The 18,354-nt window shown below is 42.7% G+C and overlaps 1 protein-coding gene and 1 long non-coding RNA gene across 3 annotated transcripts in view; one reads left to right on the forward strand and one right to left on the reverse strand.

Annotated features, from left to right (window-relative positions):
• LOC132472606 (uncharacterized) overlaps positions 1–8,102 on the forward strand; it is a 29,539-nt gene extending 21,437 nt beyond the window's left edge. Inside the window, exon 2 of the long non-coding RNA XR_009529119.1 lies at positions 8,049–8,102. This is a non-coding gene — a long non-coding RNA (uncharacterized LOC132472606). The remainder of the gene's footprint in view (positions 1–8,048) is intronic.
• map2k5 (mitogen-activated protein kinase kinase 5) overlaps positions 1–18,354 on the reverse strand; it is a 50,073-nt gene that overhangs the window by 11,777 nt on the left and 19,942 nt on the right. Inside the window, exons 9-19 of one of the 2 annotated variants that reach the window (XM_060072306.1) lie at positions 17,575–17,614; positions 17,021–17,089; positions 15,597–15,678; positions 14,789–14,850; positions 13,641–13,689; positions 13,427–13,500; positions 12,200–12,250; positions 11,982–12,053; positions 10,221–10,250; positions 5,175–5,201; positions 4,778–4,810 (exon numbers count right to left, since the gene is read on the reverse strand). In XM_060072306.1, the coding sequence (XP_059928289.1) occupies positions 4,778–4,810; positions 5,175–5,201; positions 10,221–10,250; positions 11,982–12,053; positions 12,200–12,250; positions 13,427–13,500; positions 13,641–13,689; positions 14,789–14,850; positions 15,597–15,678; positions 17,021–17,089; positions 17,575–17,614 (589 nt within the window). Of the gene's footprint in view, positions 1–4,777; positions 4,811–5,174; positions 5,202–7,742; positions 9,495–10,220; positions 10,251–11,981; positions 12,054–12,199; positions 12,251–13,426; positions 13,501–13,640; positions 13,690–14,788; positions 14,851–15,596; positions 15,679–17,020; positions 17,090–17,574; positions 17,615–18,354 lie in introns of those variants that run through there. The other variant, XM_060072308.1, reaches the window with a different exon arrangement.

Here is an 18,354-nt window from a genome sequence, read left to right on the forward strand (position 1 = left end):
ACGAAGGGAAACGGCTATAGACTCAAAAGGTACGGCCAACAATAGGTGCTGCTGCACACCACTCAACCTCTGCAACGCTGCAGAAAGCCAATTAGCAGAAGGAAAACTCAAGGAGAGATATGTGAGAAGTTATCACAGTCTTTCGGTAAATCCGCGGTGATGGAAGGAGTCTATTGTGCTACAGCCACGCGAGAAAGTTCCACGGATCTTTTAAAAAGTTTCTGCATGAATGGCGGCGCCGAGCCAAAGAGTCTTGTGTGTGTGTGTGAGTGAGATATCGTGCAAAAGGCAACCGATATATCCTATTAAATATATATCCTAGCTGGATGTATCAGCACATACACAGTGTGTGTGTTTCTCTCTCTGTATGTGTGTGTCTCTGCGTGTGTGTGCGTGTCTCTCTCTCTCTGCATGTGTGTGTGTGTGTGTGTGTGTGTGTGTGTGTGTGTGTGTGTGTGTGTGTGTGTGTGTGTGTGTGTGTGTGTGTGTGTGTGTGTGTGTGTGTGTGTGTGTGTGTGTGTGTGATATCGTGCAAAAGGCAACCGATATATCCTATTAAATATATATCCTAGCTGGATGTATCAGCACATACACAGTGTGTGTGTTTCTCTCTCTGTATGTGTGTGTCTCTGCGTGTGTGTGCGTGTCTCTCTCTCTGTGTGTGTGTGTGTGTGTGTGTGTGTGTGTGTGTGTGTGTGTGTGTGTGTGTGTGTGTGTGTGTGTGTGTGTGTGTGTGTGTGTGTGTGTGTGTGTGTGTGTGTGTGTGTGTGTGTGTGTGTTCAGTAAACCTGCAGATGGACATCAGATTGTTTGCACATTATGGACACGTAAGACCTCTTGCAAAATAACAGAGAGGGTAGTCTGTGAGTACAAAGAGGTGAATTAAATGTCTGTTTTATTGAGGATGCTGGTGCATCTAATGGTAAGGTCTCCATGGCCAACTGAACCACTCTGTGTTTGGGTAAAGGTGTGGTCATATGTGAGTGGCTTGTGGCATTGGCTGTTTGAATACATTGTCTGCCATTGCCCCAGAGCACAGCCACCTTAACCACCTACTCTCTTCCTTTGTCCTCTATCCATTCATGGATCCTGCTTTCTCTGAAACCTTCTATTACTCCTGTTTTCTCTGCTTCGGTCCTCATCAGTCTGGTAAAATATATATGTCTGAGATATAGGATGTAATATTTCCCGCTAAATGCCATCTGCTGGATGAAATAAAACCAATAAGGGTTGTCTTACTGGTACAATGGCCAAAGAACCATTGAAAACAGCCGCACAAAATGTGTTAACTTTTGTGATTTGAGATTTGAAAAAAGTTAAGCTGAAGGAGAATCGGACTCCAGTGCTCCGGAATAACGGCGAGGACAATTTATATAGTTGAAAGGATTTTTGGGACGCTTTCCTTTGATGCCTTCCTTTGATGCCTTACCAACAGGAGGCGTGTGATGAATGCATATTATTTAATCATACGCAATAAATCTCTATATGTCGATTTATTTCCATTTTAAAACATCTACATATATATGGACATTTTAACACAATTGTTGTTACATAGACCACATGCTTGTGCACACAGGTGGTAACGTATGCAATGAAAATATTAAAATAGAGAAACAGGCGCTTTAAAAGACACGGGCACAATGGCTCGAGATCAGCAGCACAGTGGAACGGAAGCGTACTGCCGGGGTATACACACGCTCGTTACATTACCAGCCCTGCTGAGCTATTAGAAACACCTCTGGGCAGTGTTCCCCGTTTCTTAATGCTCCGATCAGCGGGCGCCGGCAAAGCGTGATGCATGCACCTATTTAAATTAACAAAGGAATGGGCTCCTTCTAATCTAGCTGTGCTTCAGAAGGCCCTCGCTAGATTAGCAATATATCATAGCGCAAGCACAGGCGCCTGTGTACCACACACGCAAACACTCAGAATCGCCCTCCAGCGCAACGAGCTGCATGCATCACTGTACACGCCGTTTAGAGGGAGAGCACCAAACAATTTCCACCCAGTGGGATATGGTAAATGTGCATGCACACGCGCACGCATGAACACACAGACACACACACACACACACATGGTTGGAGGCATCAGCTAAGGGGGTCAATTCAGACAGTATTCTTCCAGCCTATGGAATATTTGCAGACATTTTGTTAGAACCAGGGGTGCACACACATGCAGATGCGCACACACACGCACCCACACCCGCACCCATACACACTCATGCATGTATTCATATCTCCAGCTGAGCTAAACGCTAGTGCTGCTTTGATGTGGCGGCGGCCGGCTGAGCAAAGAGGAGCGTGGCGGATGAAAGCCGCCCGTCAATGGCCTCCATTTTGAGACCTGTGCGACGAGGCTACAAGTAAATATACATGTCATTGGCACGAGGCAATTATTAGGCTAAATTAGATCAGTAATTACAGGCTTGAAATTGAAGCAGCAGTTCCTTATCAGAAGGGCCAATTGCTATGCAACAAGTAGAGGAGAGTGGTCCACTAATGGGGACGGACACACGGCACGCGGCAGGATCAACCCTAGAAGAGACGTCCTGTTTTAAGCCAATTGTTGTGTTTAACATGTACGTGCATGTGTGTGTTGCCACTGTGTTTGTGCCCCTCTGTAGGTCAACATGTTCGTATGGTCCATTTGTGTCATCATTGGATTTCCAGACGGATCTAAGGGCTTCTAACGTTTTAATTTATCTCAAGATCCCCAAGATTTGTTTTTCCTGTATGCGCCTGTTGGAGTGTGTCTCTCGCAAACCCACTCTCACTCATTAAACAGGATGATACTACTGATCCACAACAAGGTTTGACACACACACACACACACACACACACACACACACACACACACACACACACACTAACTAGGATGATACTACTGATCCACAACATTGTTTATAATAATAATAATAATAATAGATTCAATTTATATAGCGCTTTTCACACACTCAAAGCGCTTGATAATACACACACACACACACACACACACACACACACACACACACACACACACACACACACACACACACACACACACACACACACACACACACACACACACACACACACACACACACACACACACACAATCGAAAAACTAATTTTACTCTATTACTATTTTCAAGTACAGCCCGTTTTTTGATCACATTTTGGAAGGGCGACAACTGATTTTCTCATTAAATGCAACCAAAGATGCTATTAAAGTTAGTCCACTGGGTCAACGGTAGCCACAAACCCTTCAAGTTATTCAAAGACCCAAAGCAAGCCCACCCCCTCACCGGAGCAGCGATTGTGTGTGGACAGCCTTTTGCACGTGTTATCCTTGGATTAAGAGCATGAGAGGACCCTTGCCAATGCAGTTTGGGAACTGCAGTGCGCTGTTTAAAATGAAGAAGGTCAGACATCCCATTAGCCTATTGTTGCTGAAACCAATGAGGCAAGGTTAAGAATTACTGGGCATAATAGCACCAATGGCATATTAGGGCTGGCAGTATTACAACTAGACCCAGGGCAGATGTGTGTGCAATTCTGTCTGCCTAAGAAAATGAATAAAGTGCCCGTTGTGATCGGAGAGCTGAAATGTGCTGTCGATCACCGCAATCCTTTTCTGTGCTTTTCATTCTTTTTCTCTGGTTCTCAATGCGGAACAGTGACCCTGCAGACTTGTTTGGATAGCATTATGTAAATAAAAAAACGAAAAATAAATTAAAATATATATTTATATATCTATATACATAGATGCATAAATCTCTCTGAGACTGAGGGGATTTTCATCGATCTAAAGAAATGATGCTCTCTCCTGTCCTGCCTTCATCCCCTTTTGGGGTTTCTGGTCTGGTATGGGGTAGAGGGGAGTGGCTCTGGGAGATGGTGGTGGTGGTGGTGGGGGGGCGGGTAGAGGCCAGGCTAGGTCCTGGCCGATGGAGGCGGCCTCTCTCTTGCCTCGGGGGGAGACGGCAGCAAAGGGCGAAGGACATTTTTTTGAGTGATGCCTCCGCACCACTGACTAATGAACAGATCAGCCTGGGTCAACCCATTACAAGCAAAAGCGTTTAATTATTAATTATGGCCAATCTATAGGCACTTAGGGCCGCATGACATGCTATGCTTAGTCTGCTGGTCCTCTAGGTGGACATGTTGTGGCATTCCACTATTAGACTGTGTCAGTAGAGAAGACGGGTTCAGGACAGGGGACCGTTCGGTCAGCATCAACAGCAGCTAGAGAAACACACCCTGTGTGGTTCCCCCAAGCTACAAAACAGGGAAAGGACCAGAAGAGGAGCAGAAAGGTGTTACTGTTAACTTAAACAAGGTTGAATAATTAGTCATTCCTCATTATTCCATCAATAATTATTGCCATAAGGGTAGAACTAATGTTCCTATTAAAGGTATTTTTTTACTAATTCTGAATGTGTGTTAAAAAATCACTGTGTAAATCCCCCATATAGCTTGGAATGTCATTGTCTTCATGCGTGTCTGGGTGTTAGCGCATGTGGGTGTTTGCACGCGTGTTTGCACGCGTGTGTGTGTGTGTGTGTGTGTGTGTGTGTGTGTGTGTGTGTGTGTGTGTCAGCCGTGCTCGGTGTAGCCTGCAGAGTGATGTGCAGGTGCATGCGTATATAGCCGCAGGCAGATGCACGTGGCGGAGGGTGGCAGGAGCGCGCGGGGAGCAAAGCCACCGGAGTGGCTTGCTTCATTAGGAAACAAAATATAAGCTTTCCGGGCCATTAGGAGCGACTTTAGATGCAGAAGCACATAAGACGGCGACTCACCTCATCAACGATGCATTGCAGTAACTGGAGAGGCTAGGAGATGAAAAAATGATAGAGGGAAGGATGGGGAGAGATGGAGTATTAGCTTACATGCGACATCTTGGAAATAGTGGGAAATAGTGTAATAAAAAACACCATCTCTACTTAGATTAATCAAATGCAGCGAGCTGTGGCAGAGCCATCATTCAGCTACTGAATGTTTTTATTATTCCATAATGGCACTTAATGTAATACCAGCACTTAAAGCCTGCTCTAATATTTCATTTCAAAGAGGCAATTTGAGGGGTTTTCGAATGAGAGAGCCAATCAAGAGTGAAACACTATTGGGTGTAAAGGAGGGAGTGGAGGGGACTCTATTTTGCACTCCCCTTTTCTTTTATGCCATAAAGAGCCGTACCATTAAAGAGCCTTGGTTCTTCTGAATCTGTAAAGAAGACACGGAGACAGACAGCAGACAGAGGAGATGGAGGAAAATGTAATTAGTGTGTCATAATCACAACGATGCACTTGGACACATTATGATCACTGGGGGAAAATTATTGCATTCCTAGTGGCAATTTGTGCTTGTGTTCGCACCATTTACATAACGAAAACTTACAAATGCTAATAGCCTTGGTCTCATTTGTACTAAGTAGGGGAGAGAAATAACCTAATAATGCCAAATTTTAGAGAAGCGTTTTATCTGTGCCCTCCAGGTTAAACAGGAATCCTGGGATGTTAACTACTCCCTGGGATGGTCATGTGAAGGCCTTTTGCCCTAACACAAGTGCACAGCACAATGAAGTGAATTGAAATGCCTTGGGGAGCTTACTAGTAGAAGTTTGACTATTGACACCCAATAAGGCTTGCATATATGCAAGCAAACCAACAACAACTAACTGGGTGGATATATAAATGTATATCCTTGACTGTGGTTGATGCTTTAGCTATTTGAATAAGTGTTACTATTAGATACAGACTGCTTGCTGTAGAGATGCCACTTTGTTGACTTGAGGAATCAAGTGTACCTTAATCAAATCGGTCTCATGGATTGTAAAAGAGTGTGTGCACATATTCTTCAAACACCGGCAAGCATGCTTCAATCTGCTTAAATAACTTTGAATAAATAATTTGTCTTTATGACCACATACTTTCGTGAACATAGTTAGGAGATCTGCTATATCTCTGAATAGGAAGCACCAGACATCTTTGCACAACTATACAAAGCCCTCATCTCACTCCACTAATGATAATCACGAATGCTGATAATTTTAGTGCTCTTCTGAATCTGCCGCTACGGTGTTAACATATAAATGAATTTGATGTAAAATTAATTGAAGGAAACCGAAGGTCATTTGCCTGTTTGAAGTGTGTGTGCAAGGACTCATCTCAGCCCGGCTAAAGCAAATGCTCAATTTGACTGGATATATTATTAGACAATGTATAAATTAAATACAGGTTTTCGGACTCTTTAAATAACCAGATCTCACAACGATCAAAGGGGCATGCAACTGGAGAGTGGAACGCGGGAGAGGTGTGGGACATTTATTGAGAGTGTCAGAGCACCTTGTTCACGTGAGTTTGACCACATATTAATTGGAACATTAGTGTCGTGTCCTTTTCGACGCAGCACAGTGGTTGATTGGCTGGTAAGAGTATTGTTACATGCACGTTTGTCCTGAGGGTGAACAGTGTAGAATGATGATGATCACAGTATAATAGGGCCCAATCCCATTTCTACCCCTTACCCCTTCCCCTTACCCCTGCCCCTTGTTTTGAAGGGGTAAGGGGTAAGGGGTAGAAATGGGATTGGGCCTACCTAACACCACTGCCTTCTTTTAAAGGGACACCGTCGCACTTGACGGTGCTCTAATGTAAGAGAGTATGCCGCTTCATACGCATGTTGAGAAAGGTCACCGTCCGCCTCATCCACTGCGTTTCTGCAAATAACGTGCGGACAGGTCGGACCATTGATGTCCTTTAGGCAAATCAGACCAACGGAGGAGGCAGATCACGGACCTGCATTTATTTATATTTCTTACGGAAAAGAAGCTCGCTTTGCACTCTGAGATGTTACGCAATATGTGTATGAAGTAGTACGCGGTTATATTAGAATATAGCAAATGTGACCGTTACCCTTTATGAAGATAATGGGAACACTGGATATAGAGACCAAGTACGTTCAACTGGTTTGTGGAACCAACGTCCTTCTACCTACGACTACTTCTGAACATTTTTGTGAACTGTATGAATGCCCTTTCATCAGATAGTCAGTCCTTCAAGCCTCTTGGTGGCATTGACAATTCATCTAAGTTGAACAGCAAGGAGTGAAGCAATCCATCTGGGTTGAGGCTTCAGTGCAACAGCCAACCATTAAATCTAATTAATACCAAATAAAGATAACTTGATTAATAATATGTTAAACAGAAAAACAACTTTTGTAAAGGGAAGTAAAACTAAGCAAAGAGATAAGTAATAATCTCCCAGCTTTTCATGATAAAGATGGAAATGATTAATCTCTTTTTAACATCATGAAAAGGCTGGGTAGTACATGTGGGGTGATTATAAAAGGCTTTATAATAAAGGGATGTGTTTACTTCAAAAGTTGATCGTCACTTGAAAACCACCCATTACGAAGGTTGAGAAAGGGAGTTCCTTGTTAGATGAGACCCTTTGAATACCTCTGTTTCAAAGGCCTTCTGTGCTTGCAGGCAAGGGCATCCCCTGTCTGTCACCACAAAGACGTGAACACATGTTGGAGGAACATTGCCAGAAGGTTGTGGTTGTTAGTCCATTTATCCTCTCCTCAAGGTTTTGCAAACTACAATAATGTCAAAATGTACAAGCCATTTATCGGACTTGTGTGGTTGATGGCCGGTTGAAGGTTCTATGGTGGTTCTTACTGTTTATATGGTGAGTGCAATGCAATGCGTTTTGCAGATTTAACCTTTTTTGAAGTGAGGTTAGCCATTGTGAGTCAAATGTGAGGTTTTTTAGGCAACTTTATTAAGTATGTATGCATCATCAATATATGACTGTCTCCCTTATCTTAAAATCACGAAAACTAAATCACAAAAAAAAAAAAAAAAGAAACATGAATTCCTTCAATTCAAGAGATGAAAGAAAGAAGAAACCAATCAAAGAGAAAGCAGAGCAACAGTGCCAGGAGAACCATGTTGTTTGATTGACACTGCAGTGGAATGGAACATATCCAAAGAAACACAACTCAAAACTAGGATTTAATTAACATGAAACTAGTGGCATGTTTTTTCCCCCATCCATCTACATTTAGGTAAATTACAAAAAAAAAAAAAAAAAAAAAAAAAAAAAAAAAAAAAAAAAAGAATAGTGAGAAAAGAAAGCAGGCAACAAATCAATCAGCAGCAGAAGCCGCTGGCGGCTGTGTAAACACACCACATCAGCTTTGGTGTCTTCAAAGACTTTCAGAGCGAGCCAGGCAAAAACTCCATTAACTCCCGACAAAGAATGCAAATAAGTTGTGCTGTTGTGTGTAGCGAAGCGATATTCCAGAAGAAACTGCCTCTTCCCACTGACAAATAAAAGATGATGACTAGACACACACAAAGCAAAGATTAAAAAAAGATAATGTGCCTGACAATTCTGTGAGTGGCCCCCATAAAAGAATGAAGAATGAGATTGAGGCTTTTAGATTTAGGATGAGCGACTAGCAAACATTTTCTATATCCTCCATTTCACGCTTTCGGATGTGCTTATGTACAACCAATCTGTGATGGAAACAATCGTCTCTTCTGGGTTGGGTTTTGTTGACTGGTTCCCCACATTATTCGGCCCTTTGGCCCCATAAAGTGTTCCGCGTTAGGTGAAGCAAGGGGGTTGATGCAGACAGCTGTGGCAGTAGTCTGCGGGAATGACAGCCAAGGCCCGGGGACGGGGGCCGGCTGCGCCCGGCGAGCTGGAGCTGATCGCTACAGCGAAACGCAGCTCTGACACAGCCCCGCAGGTGAACTGTCTGAAGCACCATATGGAGGCAGGGAGAAATGGGAACGCCAGGACTCAAGAGAGAGCTATGGCGAGGATAGAGGGAGCCCTCCCGAGTCTGTCTCCCATTCTCTCTCTCCCTTCAAAAGTACACTGATGCAAGAACAAATAAATAAAAAAATGTAATGACATGAAAATACCCAAGAACTAAACCAACAAAGTAGGGGCTAATACCATCATACTACAAATAAAAGCGCATTGTGTGAACTGTTTATTTGGGGAGGGAAAGGAAAAATGGTAGGTATGGAAGTGAGCCAGGGATGAAAAATAGTTCATTCATAAATAGAATGCTTGTGTTGTTTTAATAATGCGATTGTTCCCTAGTATTTGAGTCATTCAATCTGTAGTATTGGTTCGGTGTAGAAAATGTTTTTTTCTTTGCTTAATTTTTGGTCAAAATACAAATAAACAAATAATAATAACAAAATAGTGATCGAAGAATCTTACTGATGAAATAATGACAAACTAATTAAGTCCCTTTTTGAGGTTTCAGGTTTCTGAAATATTTTTTATCAACTTTGCGTTACAGCCAATCACGATTCATATTTATTTTCAACACTATGATTCAAGATCATGTATATAACAATATTTGCTACACGTGGCATTTATTATTCCTAAATATCACTGAACCATTATGAGGGTCTGTGAATAACAACAATGTTGATGCAAACATTTGCAACTATTGAACAGTTTAACTCAATGTCCTTAGGGCAGCCGTCTGATAGCAGGAGGCCAGGAGGTAAACAGAGGAAACCAGATTAGTGTTGCTCAGTCAGGGATGAGCCAGATAAATCCATCTTAAAGGCTTAATTAAGAGTTGATAGGATTGAGAAGTCACTTTTGTAGTCGGCAATTACATATGAGCAGGGTTTTAAGTGGAAAAAATAAATAGGTAAGTCCTGGCAGACGGAAAAGGAATATTACCCGCATGGTAAATCTGTTCAACGACTTAAAATAAATCGTGTCCATGCTCGGCAATTGGTCAAATATTTAGTGAAACAACATTCCAACTTTGTTTTGAACTTCAATATGCTCAGGCTGAAATGTTCTAAACGTGTCTACAATATAAATAAATATATATATATATATACACATACACACACACAAACATTATAAAGACACATACAAAAATATTTTTATAGTAAGCTAATGCTACATTTCTTTGATGAAGGGACAACGGCAGGGAAATGGAGGAACAGAATAATGTATTCAAATGCAATCCTCACATTGTACTATGTAGCTAAGCTTTAATTCACATCCACTCCTATTTGTTTTCTACTACAAGATATGAAAAATGTTAAAGTTGTGATGGCCAGTAATGCAGTATAAATAATTATTAGTGTTCGTAATTCAAAAATGTGTTGATTGGTTAGTGTTGTGTCGGATCAGAACTAAACAAACAGTCTACAGCCTACATAAACACTGAACATAGAAAGCAGCTCACCTGTGGATAGGGGAACATGCCAAGTGCCAGCTGTGGACATAAAGGAAACAGGACAGAAAGGTTATTGCTGATGCTAAGCCTCTGATGTAATATACAAGGAATAAGGAATATTCCTTCCCAAGGAATAAACCTAATCTACCTTATTATTCGTACCACATGGTCATCTTAAATTAACTGCACTTTGGATAAGACTGATGCTAAAGTTATGAATATATTAACGTCCCCAAAATCCCTCTACAACAGGAGACGTCTGTTCCTCTTTAAAACCATGCAACGACGTTCTACAGGGCACAGTATACAATATATTCTACCTATTCTCATTTTGACACAATGTGTGCACATTTATAGCCTTTTTATAATTCTAGCACGCTGTATAATGATGATATGAATAACGATAGGTCATAAATATAGTATAGTTCGATACATTTAAAATATTTTTCATTGGACACAACTAATTAATACATGTACAATAGAAGGGACTTCGGTTGGTGGGATGTAAGCACAATCTCTGCATACCCCTGAGGAAATACTGGGGGGGGGGGGGGGGGGGGGCTGCAGAACATGAGCTATTAGTTAATAAGCCCCCCAAAGAATGCCCCCCAACTAGCACTTCATTTGAAGGATAAACAGATGAAAGGGAGACTTGTTACATTTACCGAAAACGTACGTGTGTGTGTGTGTGTGTGTGTGTGTGTGTGTGTGTGTGTGTGTGTGTGTGTGTGTGTGTGTGTGTGTGTGTGTGTGTGTGTGTGTGTGTGTGTGTGTGTGTGTGTGTGTGTGTGTGTGTGTGTGTGTGTGTGTGTGTGTGTTCACTCATGCATGTATGTGTGGGCTGGATGTGGTTAGGGCTTGGCTGATGGCCTTCCCCTGACATTTGGAGGTGTGATTCTCTCATCTTGATCAAGGGCAGCTTATTGGCAGCATTGCATTATGAAAATGTCAACGTGCTCACGGTGCCTTCTTGAACAGAAAACAGAGGATCTTGCCGGCCGTGGATTAGTCCAAATTAAGCAGGATTTAGAGACATTTCATTTAGCGTAATGTGTTCTCCGATTGATGGAGGAGGACAAGGAAAAACAGGGGTTGACGTGGGCGTGCGTCCATCTTTATCACACAAAGATCGTGTCGATAATTGTGACGGGTCCATTTTTATTCCATGATCCACTGATTATTGTTATAAATGTCATCGTATTCAAGCCCTTATTGACGCGGGGCGGCTGACGGCAGGAGCCTCCACCATTAGACTACCTCTGAACAGGGGGAAGGTGTGGTCAGGAGAACAGATGGGGAATCAATAGTGGCAAGTGGGAGGGGGGAGAGTGTGTGTGTGTGTGTGTGTGTGTGTGTGTGGGGGGGGGGGGGTCAACAAGAGACCTGGCAAGTGTAACACTGAAATTAAAATGTTATCTGAAAATGTAAGCTGTCAGCGGGCCACTCTATCTAGTCCCTGGGGAGAATGGCACAGAGGAGGGGGGCCGAGGTGTGCACGAGTGAGCGCACGCACACAAACACACACGTATACACAGACATGCATGCACACACACTTTATGTGACACATCTAAAGCCCTATTTGAGACAGATAGGATAAGACCCATCGATGTTGTCATTTATTGTTAAATATCATAAATGCATGTGTTCAGTCTGGGAAATATGAGCTGGTTAATGTCACGTCGACAGAGCAATTTGCCTTGTTTCTGTGGTTCTTGAAAATGGTCCGCTGCAAGAAAATGAACACAAATAAGTGATAAACGTGTGCTGTACCTCCATGAAAGAGATTCCCACACTCCAGACATCTGCATGAATACCGTACTGCTCCCCGGATAACCTCTCTGGCTGTAAGACAACGCAAAAACGCAAAAAGAGAAACACACAGACACACACACCAAGCAAAGTGAATGCCATCCTAACAAATCAGAACTGCAGACTTGAACTTAAATGCTTGATGAATTGAATGACTTAATTAACCGTGGGTCACTCACCGCCATGTAGACATTTGTCCCCACGTACGTTTTGGCAATAGAATTCACCAACTGTAAACACATACAATGCAAAGAATGGATGAGCCACTTCGTGAGGCGAGCAGATTATTTAACTGCCAGAGATAAATAATGAGGGCCCTGAGAGGGAGGGTGTGCCTGCGAGCTTGTGTGTGTTCTGTCCTACTTTAGGCATATTCCCTGTATTTTGTCCTTCCCTAACTTACATTCCCTCAAATCTATTGGAATGTCACTGTTATTTTGAGCTCAACCCTCACACAGGGGAAACAGCAGGGAGTGGGGAGGACTGGTGTGTGTGTGTCTGTGTGTCTGTGTCTGTGTGTGTGTGTGTGTGTGTGTGTGTGTGTGAGAGATTAAGCGACACACAATGCCATCAATGACAGTGCTGTGATAATGAGTGTCTGCTCCCTCATGGCCATCTTGTGTTTGCGTATACTTTGGTATTTTTGTTAAGGTAAGGATGCCCTGCGGAGCAGCGTTTGACAGTGGGTATGTCAGGGAGCAGTTTTCTATTTAAATAGAGAGGGAAAAAATTGAAATACGAAGGAGAGAAAGAGAGATACATGAGTGAGAGATAACGTCAAACACTTTCAAGGAAGGGGTTACAGTTCAGTAACGGACATCACACAACACATCCCCCACCCTGTTAAACCCGCTCTGCCCCATGACCCCACCTAAACAGAAAGGTTGAGGCTACTCTGTGTGCACATGTATGTGTGTGTGGTGTGCACGTGATTTTGTGCGTGTGTGCGTGTGCCTCACATTTTTCCTTCATCCCTAAAATACATATCAATGAGGCTGAGGCTGTGCGAGTGATAATTATAGCATTTCCCTTTGAGGCTGAGTAACAATGCATGTGAGGTGGCCAATGATAATGTGGAAGACTGTCCCCGAGGACAGAGCAGATCTGTTGTCCTGAGGTGGACGGATGAAAACCACCGCGAGACCGACAGCTTGGCCATATGCACACATACGTTCACCACAGAAACACACACAATTACACGTGCCACACATCCTACTAGGGGTAAATAACCCCCCCCCCCCCCCCCCCCCCCCCCCACCCACACACACACACACACACACACACACACACTCTCGAGCCCCACTCTCAATCTCTTGCACGCACGTACAAGACACACACACAAGCACGCACACACACACACATACATACGCACGCGCACACAAACACGCGCGCAAGCGGCTTTGTACCTGCGTGCTGACTCCAAAGTCGCAGAGCTTGACTTGTCCTCGAGTGTTGACCAGCATATTGGAGGGCTTGACATCTGCGGAGACAGAGCGGTTGGGAGAAGTGTGGTGTCAGCAAGAGTGCGCCGGCTCGTCTTCATCATCTTTGCCGCACCGTTGTGGTTGCCCTTTTTATTTATTTTTTTATAAACGGCCGCCGGAACAGCCCCTCGTTTACCTCGGTGAAGAATCTTCAAGCTCCACAGATAGGTCAGCCCTTTGACGACCTGCAGCCACAGCACATGGGTGACGGGAAAGAACCGATTCAGATTGAGGTTACTAAATGTGGGGTAAGAGTGACCCGCAGTCACACTCGACGTCCTCCATGCAAATGTGTGAACATGCACATCCTCCAGGGTATGAGTTGTGTGTTTGTTCCATCCATCGGACATCAGCTCCCTTTCTCACACAATCAAAGGGTAGCACACATTTCCATTTTGTTTCCTTTTAGGGTGCACAGAGGCAGTTATAGGATTTTGCACATAAATATGAATGAAAGTATGTATATTTGTGTTCACTTGTTTATCACTGTTTAGTGGCAAAAAATACAGACATTTCACATTTTGTCATTAGATTTAATTTTTTCTGCACTTCTGTGTGAGCAGAAGTGCATTGTATCGAACTACACCCATTGTGTGGGTAAATAAAAAGATATCTGCACTCAGAATATGCACTCAGAATATGTCAGGGAAAATGTCAAGGGCCCGGGAAGAACACGCCATCAGTCTCTCTAGGGCGCTTTCCCCTCTGCGATAATTAACACCGGCGACAGTTGAATTAAAAACGAAGGAAAGCTGTGAATTGGAATTAACGCCGCAGAGTAAATAGCTGTCAATGTTTGATTACGGACAAAGTGAGACGGTGGGAGACAAAGAGACAGGGAAGGACGACGGCTGGACAGAGGGGGCGGGGGGGCGGGGGGGGGTGGTAATGAGGGTCAAAAGAAAAGCAGGCGTTTCTCAAAACCAAGGCCAGCTCCATCAAACCAGCAGGGGTGTGAACCAGGGACAAGTAGAAGAGACTCTCCATCATTTTTTCCCCAGTGGAGGCTAATTGAAAGAGTCACACCCGGACCTTCTCTTGTTATTCATTCTGTTGTTTTGATTTGTTTTCCTAGAGACCTGTCTTATTCTACCCAACTAACTAACAGTTCAAAGCCAAAAGGGAGATGTTGCCATGTGTTAATAATTGCATCAGATTACACAGATGCAGTGAGAATCTTTTACTGAAGGCCGGACAGAAAAGCTACTAATTACAGTATGCCGGTTTTGAATGTTACATGCTAGCTACACACAAAGTCAACGTTTGATAGTTGAATCAACTCACCGACACTGCGATCCGCCCCAGAACATTCTCTGGAATTTTTCTATATACGTCTAGCGAACCACCTGTATGGACAAATTAATGTTTTTGTTAATAATTTTTATTTTTTTTATTTTAATATAAATACTATTATTTTGTTTGAGCTAGATGATAAGGTGTTGAATTTATGTGAATTTAAAAAGGTCATAAATCTATACGAAAACACATGATCAACTGATCCCAATAATATGTAGATTACTAGACATTTGTACACAGAAATGTACTCCAAAAAATAAGTTGGTACTTGAGACTTCTTGAGTTGCCAGTTTCGAGATAGCCAGTAAGCCTTTTATCACGGCGGTTCAGTGGCTTTTGGAACATAGCGGCCCCAAAGTTAGCATTAGCTTTTGGGCTTGACCCAAATGAGTTCCCCACAGTGATGAGTGTTGAGAACTTTGACAGATCGTGATGACAAGTTGACTGCACTGTGAAATCACTCACACACACACACACACACACACACACACACACACACACACACACACACACACACACACACACACACACACACACACACACACACACACACACACACACACACACACACACACACACACACACACACACTAAAAGATTTGTCACACGCTTGTAGCTTTTAGCACACCGACATGCTAACCAGTCCATAGAGGGACACTCCATTGCTCTGGAGAAATGTTAATGGGTTTAAGCGGAAAGGACAGAGAACAGCTTCCCCAGGTCTCCCCTTTAAACCAGTGCTAGATATGTGTCATGTCTATATAGTACACTGGTGCTAAGCCATACTTAAACTCACCATCCATGAATTCGGTACATATGGATATCCGGTTCTCTACAAAGAAGGCGGTGTAGAATGTAATGATGTAAGGAGAGTCACACTGGAACGGGAACAAAGAGATAAAGTTTCAGGGGGAAAAAAATCATGTTGAGATATGAAATACAATGAAGTATTTAAAATGGGTTGCTTACATACACTGGCATTAGCAAGTGTCAAACTTTAGCACTGGATGATTGTCTTTTTTAACAAACAAAAAGTCAAGGAAATCTCAGCTATAATTGTCTCATAACTCTTAACAAACTTACAAACAAAGATTCGAGGTAATCATATTCTATAAAACATCTGCCAACTATACTTTCAGTTCCTCCATCTCCTTTTTATTATTTTTTCAACGTCAGTGAACATTTCAACTGATATTCTTACTACGTAATACTATTCTTGGATTTTCAAAGTCCAAGAAATTATTCTTGGATATTGCAGTGTGTCATCTACGAGAAATTGAGTAGTCAAGCCAAATGATGAGGTTCCTTGATAGATTTATGAATTGAATAAGGTTATTTAGCTTGTAAAACCATGGGTCAAAGACTACAAGATAATTTGCTATTATGACAAGAAATTGAAAACGTGCTGCTTTTGCTTGGCCGTTCTGGAATACTGTAGATAAATGGCAACACAGCCGGCTCTGTGGAAGGGGACCCGCTCCTTATGTAGGTAAAAAGAGCTCATCTGAATGGGATTATAATCTAATTAAAACAAATTTATATTTTAATAAATTATACCAAATACTTTCTGCCCTGTATGTACTATAGTTATTAGTTTTGTCTTGTTACACATATCAGATGAACATACATTTTTACCAGGTGTCCTGTTCTCCTTCTTGTATTTTGTGTAATGTTTTCTCCCATTTATTCTGTCTATTATACTTGGGCAAATCAACACACTAAATCAGTTAATTGTGATGAATAGAGTGAATCATACACGACAACGATTCATGTCGTCAAATTGTCATCCCCCCTAACAATAAAAGAAAATGACAAACTATAAAATTAAAAAGTCATAGATCTTGAATGCCCTAGTTTTACATGGCATCATAATTGAATGCCTAAAGCATGAGACCCACAAATACCATTCACTTTTAGTTTTTTTCCAGCTCGTTAAAGTGTGACTCATCAGAAAGGGCTGTGCTGGGCGTTTCTGCTGCGTGTCAGAGTGCAGTCTTCCTTGCAGAGAAAGGAGTCGTTAACTTAAGTGCGTCAGCGTGTCAGCGATGTCACCGATCCCTTGCTCAACACAGAGGAAGGAAGAGGATAAACGGCAGCTCATTAGATGAACCTATAGCACACTTACTGGAGCAAGGCAGATGTGATAAGATAGGGACGCTCCACAGATGAAAATGGTTTATTTATCACTCAGAGAAGGGAAGAACTTCCCAAGAGTCAAACCTTGTAGAGAATCTCCAGCTCTGACATGATCTGTCTCTGCAGCTCCTCTGTGATGTCCAGTGGAATGACCTGTAAATGAAAAGCAACAGCCGGTGTGGTCAGAATTAAATCAAGCTACATGTTAGGTACATAACACATAAAACCACGGAGGGGGACTATCATGGCATGGAATGATACGACCATCCTTCATAGGGCTATCATAGTGCCTGATAGAAACATGAAACGTCATCTCTGAGATATTCCTGTCATCACAAAGCATTTCTTTCTGAAACGGTGGCCAAGGTCACAAAATGTGACATCCACGGTCAACTTCTCGATTGTCGAGCAGAATAGTAATGTTGCGTCTACGTATGACTAAAGCAATATTGTATTATTGTAATATTGTTGTAATAGCAGTCAGATTATGCGGTCACTTTGATAGAGAGAGATAGGGAAGTATATAAATATATATATATATATATATATTCAACACCAACACTTCAAAATAAGGTTATTTTGTAGTGTAAAAAAATAGGCAAGCGGGGCAGCTTCAGCATGCTGAATGTTGTTCTCACCTTGACTGCCAAAACTCTCTTGCCGAGAACATGGTATGCCCTGTTAATAGAAAAAGAAAATGTCAAGAACCCTACAGAACACTACAGCAGTAAGGTTAAATCAATCTTGCATTTTGAAGATCTTGAGGACAGTATTTCAATGAGGAGCATTTAAGCTGGTAAATGATGAATACCAATAAAAGTAATAGCTTGGTGAGCAGCCAAGGGCCATAGTCAAATTTATCAGAAAGAGAAAGAGAAAATGCCTTCACCGGTTCATCCAAAGGTTATAGTTCACCACTGAAAACCATCCCCGTCCACCTCATCCCTAGTCCTCCCAGACAGGGTTTAGAGTTGCAGGTAAAACCGATGCCACAGACAGACCAGGCCTGTAATGATTAAATTATAAAACCCAACTAATGCCAAACATCGGCTTTAGTTACAGCGCATGAAGGTTCGTTTTCGGCGCCGATTACAACAACTTGTGACTTCTGAGTATTCAATCCCCGAGGACGGAGACTGTCCAACAGCTGTCGGCGATGGCGAAGGTCAGCGTTGACGTGGCGTGAGCCCTGGATTTCACTTGCGAACGGGCCTGCTAAACACGATACGTCGCATCTCAGCTGACAGCCGGTCTCTCCGATTGACAGAGGAGTGTGTATAGTCCGAGGTGTGATTAACGTGTCTTAGATTGGGGTATCGCCTTCCTTCCAAGCCAGACGCCTCTACACTGGCCAGGGACAGTAATTAATGACACCTCTTAGCGTCTGGGATCTGTTGCCCACAGGGGAAGATATCCAG

The sequence above is a fragment of the Gadus macrocephalus genome, chromosome 14, assembly GCF_031168955.1.
Source record: "Gadus macrocephalus chromosome 14, ASM3116895v1".
NCBI classification, from domain to species: domain Eukaryota; kingdom Metazoa; phylum Chordata; class Actinopteri; order Gadiformes; family Gadidae; genus Gadus; species Gadus macrocephalus.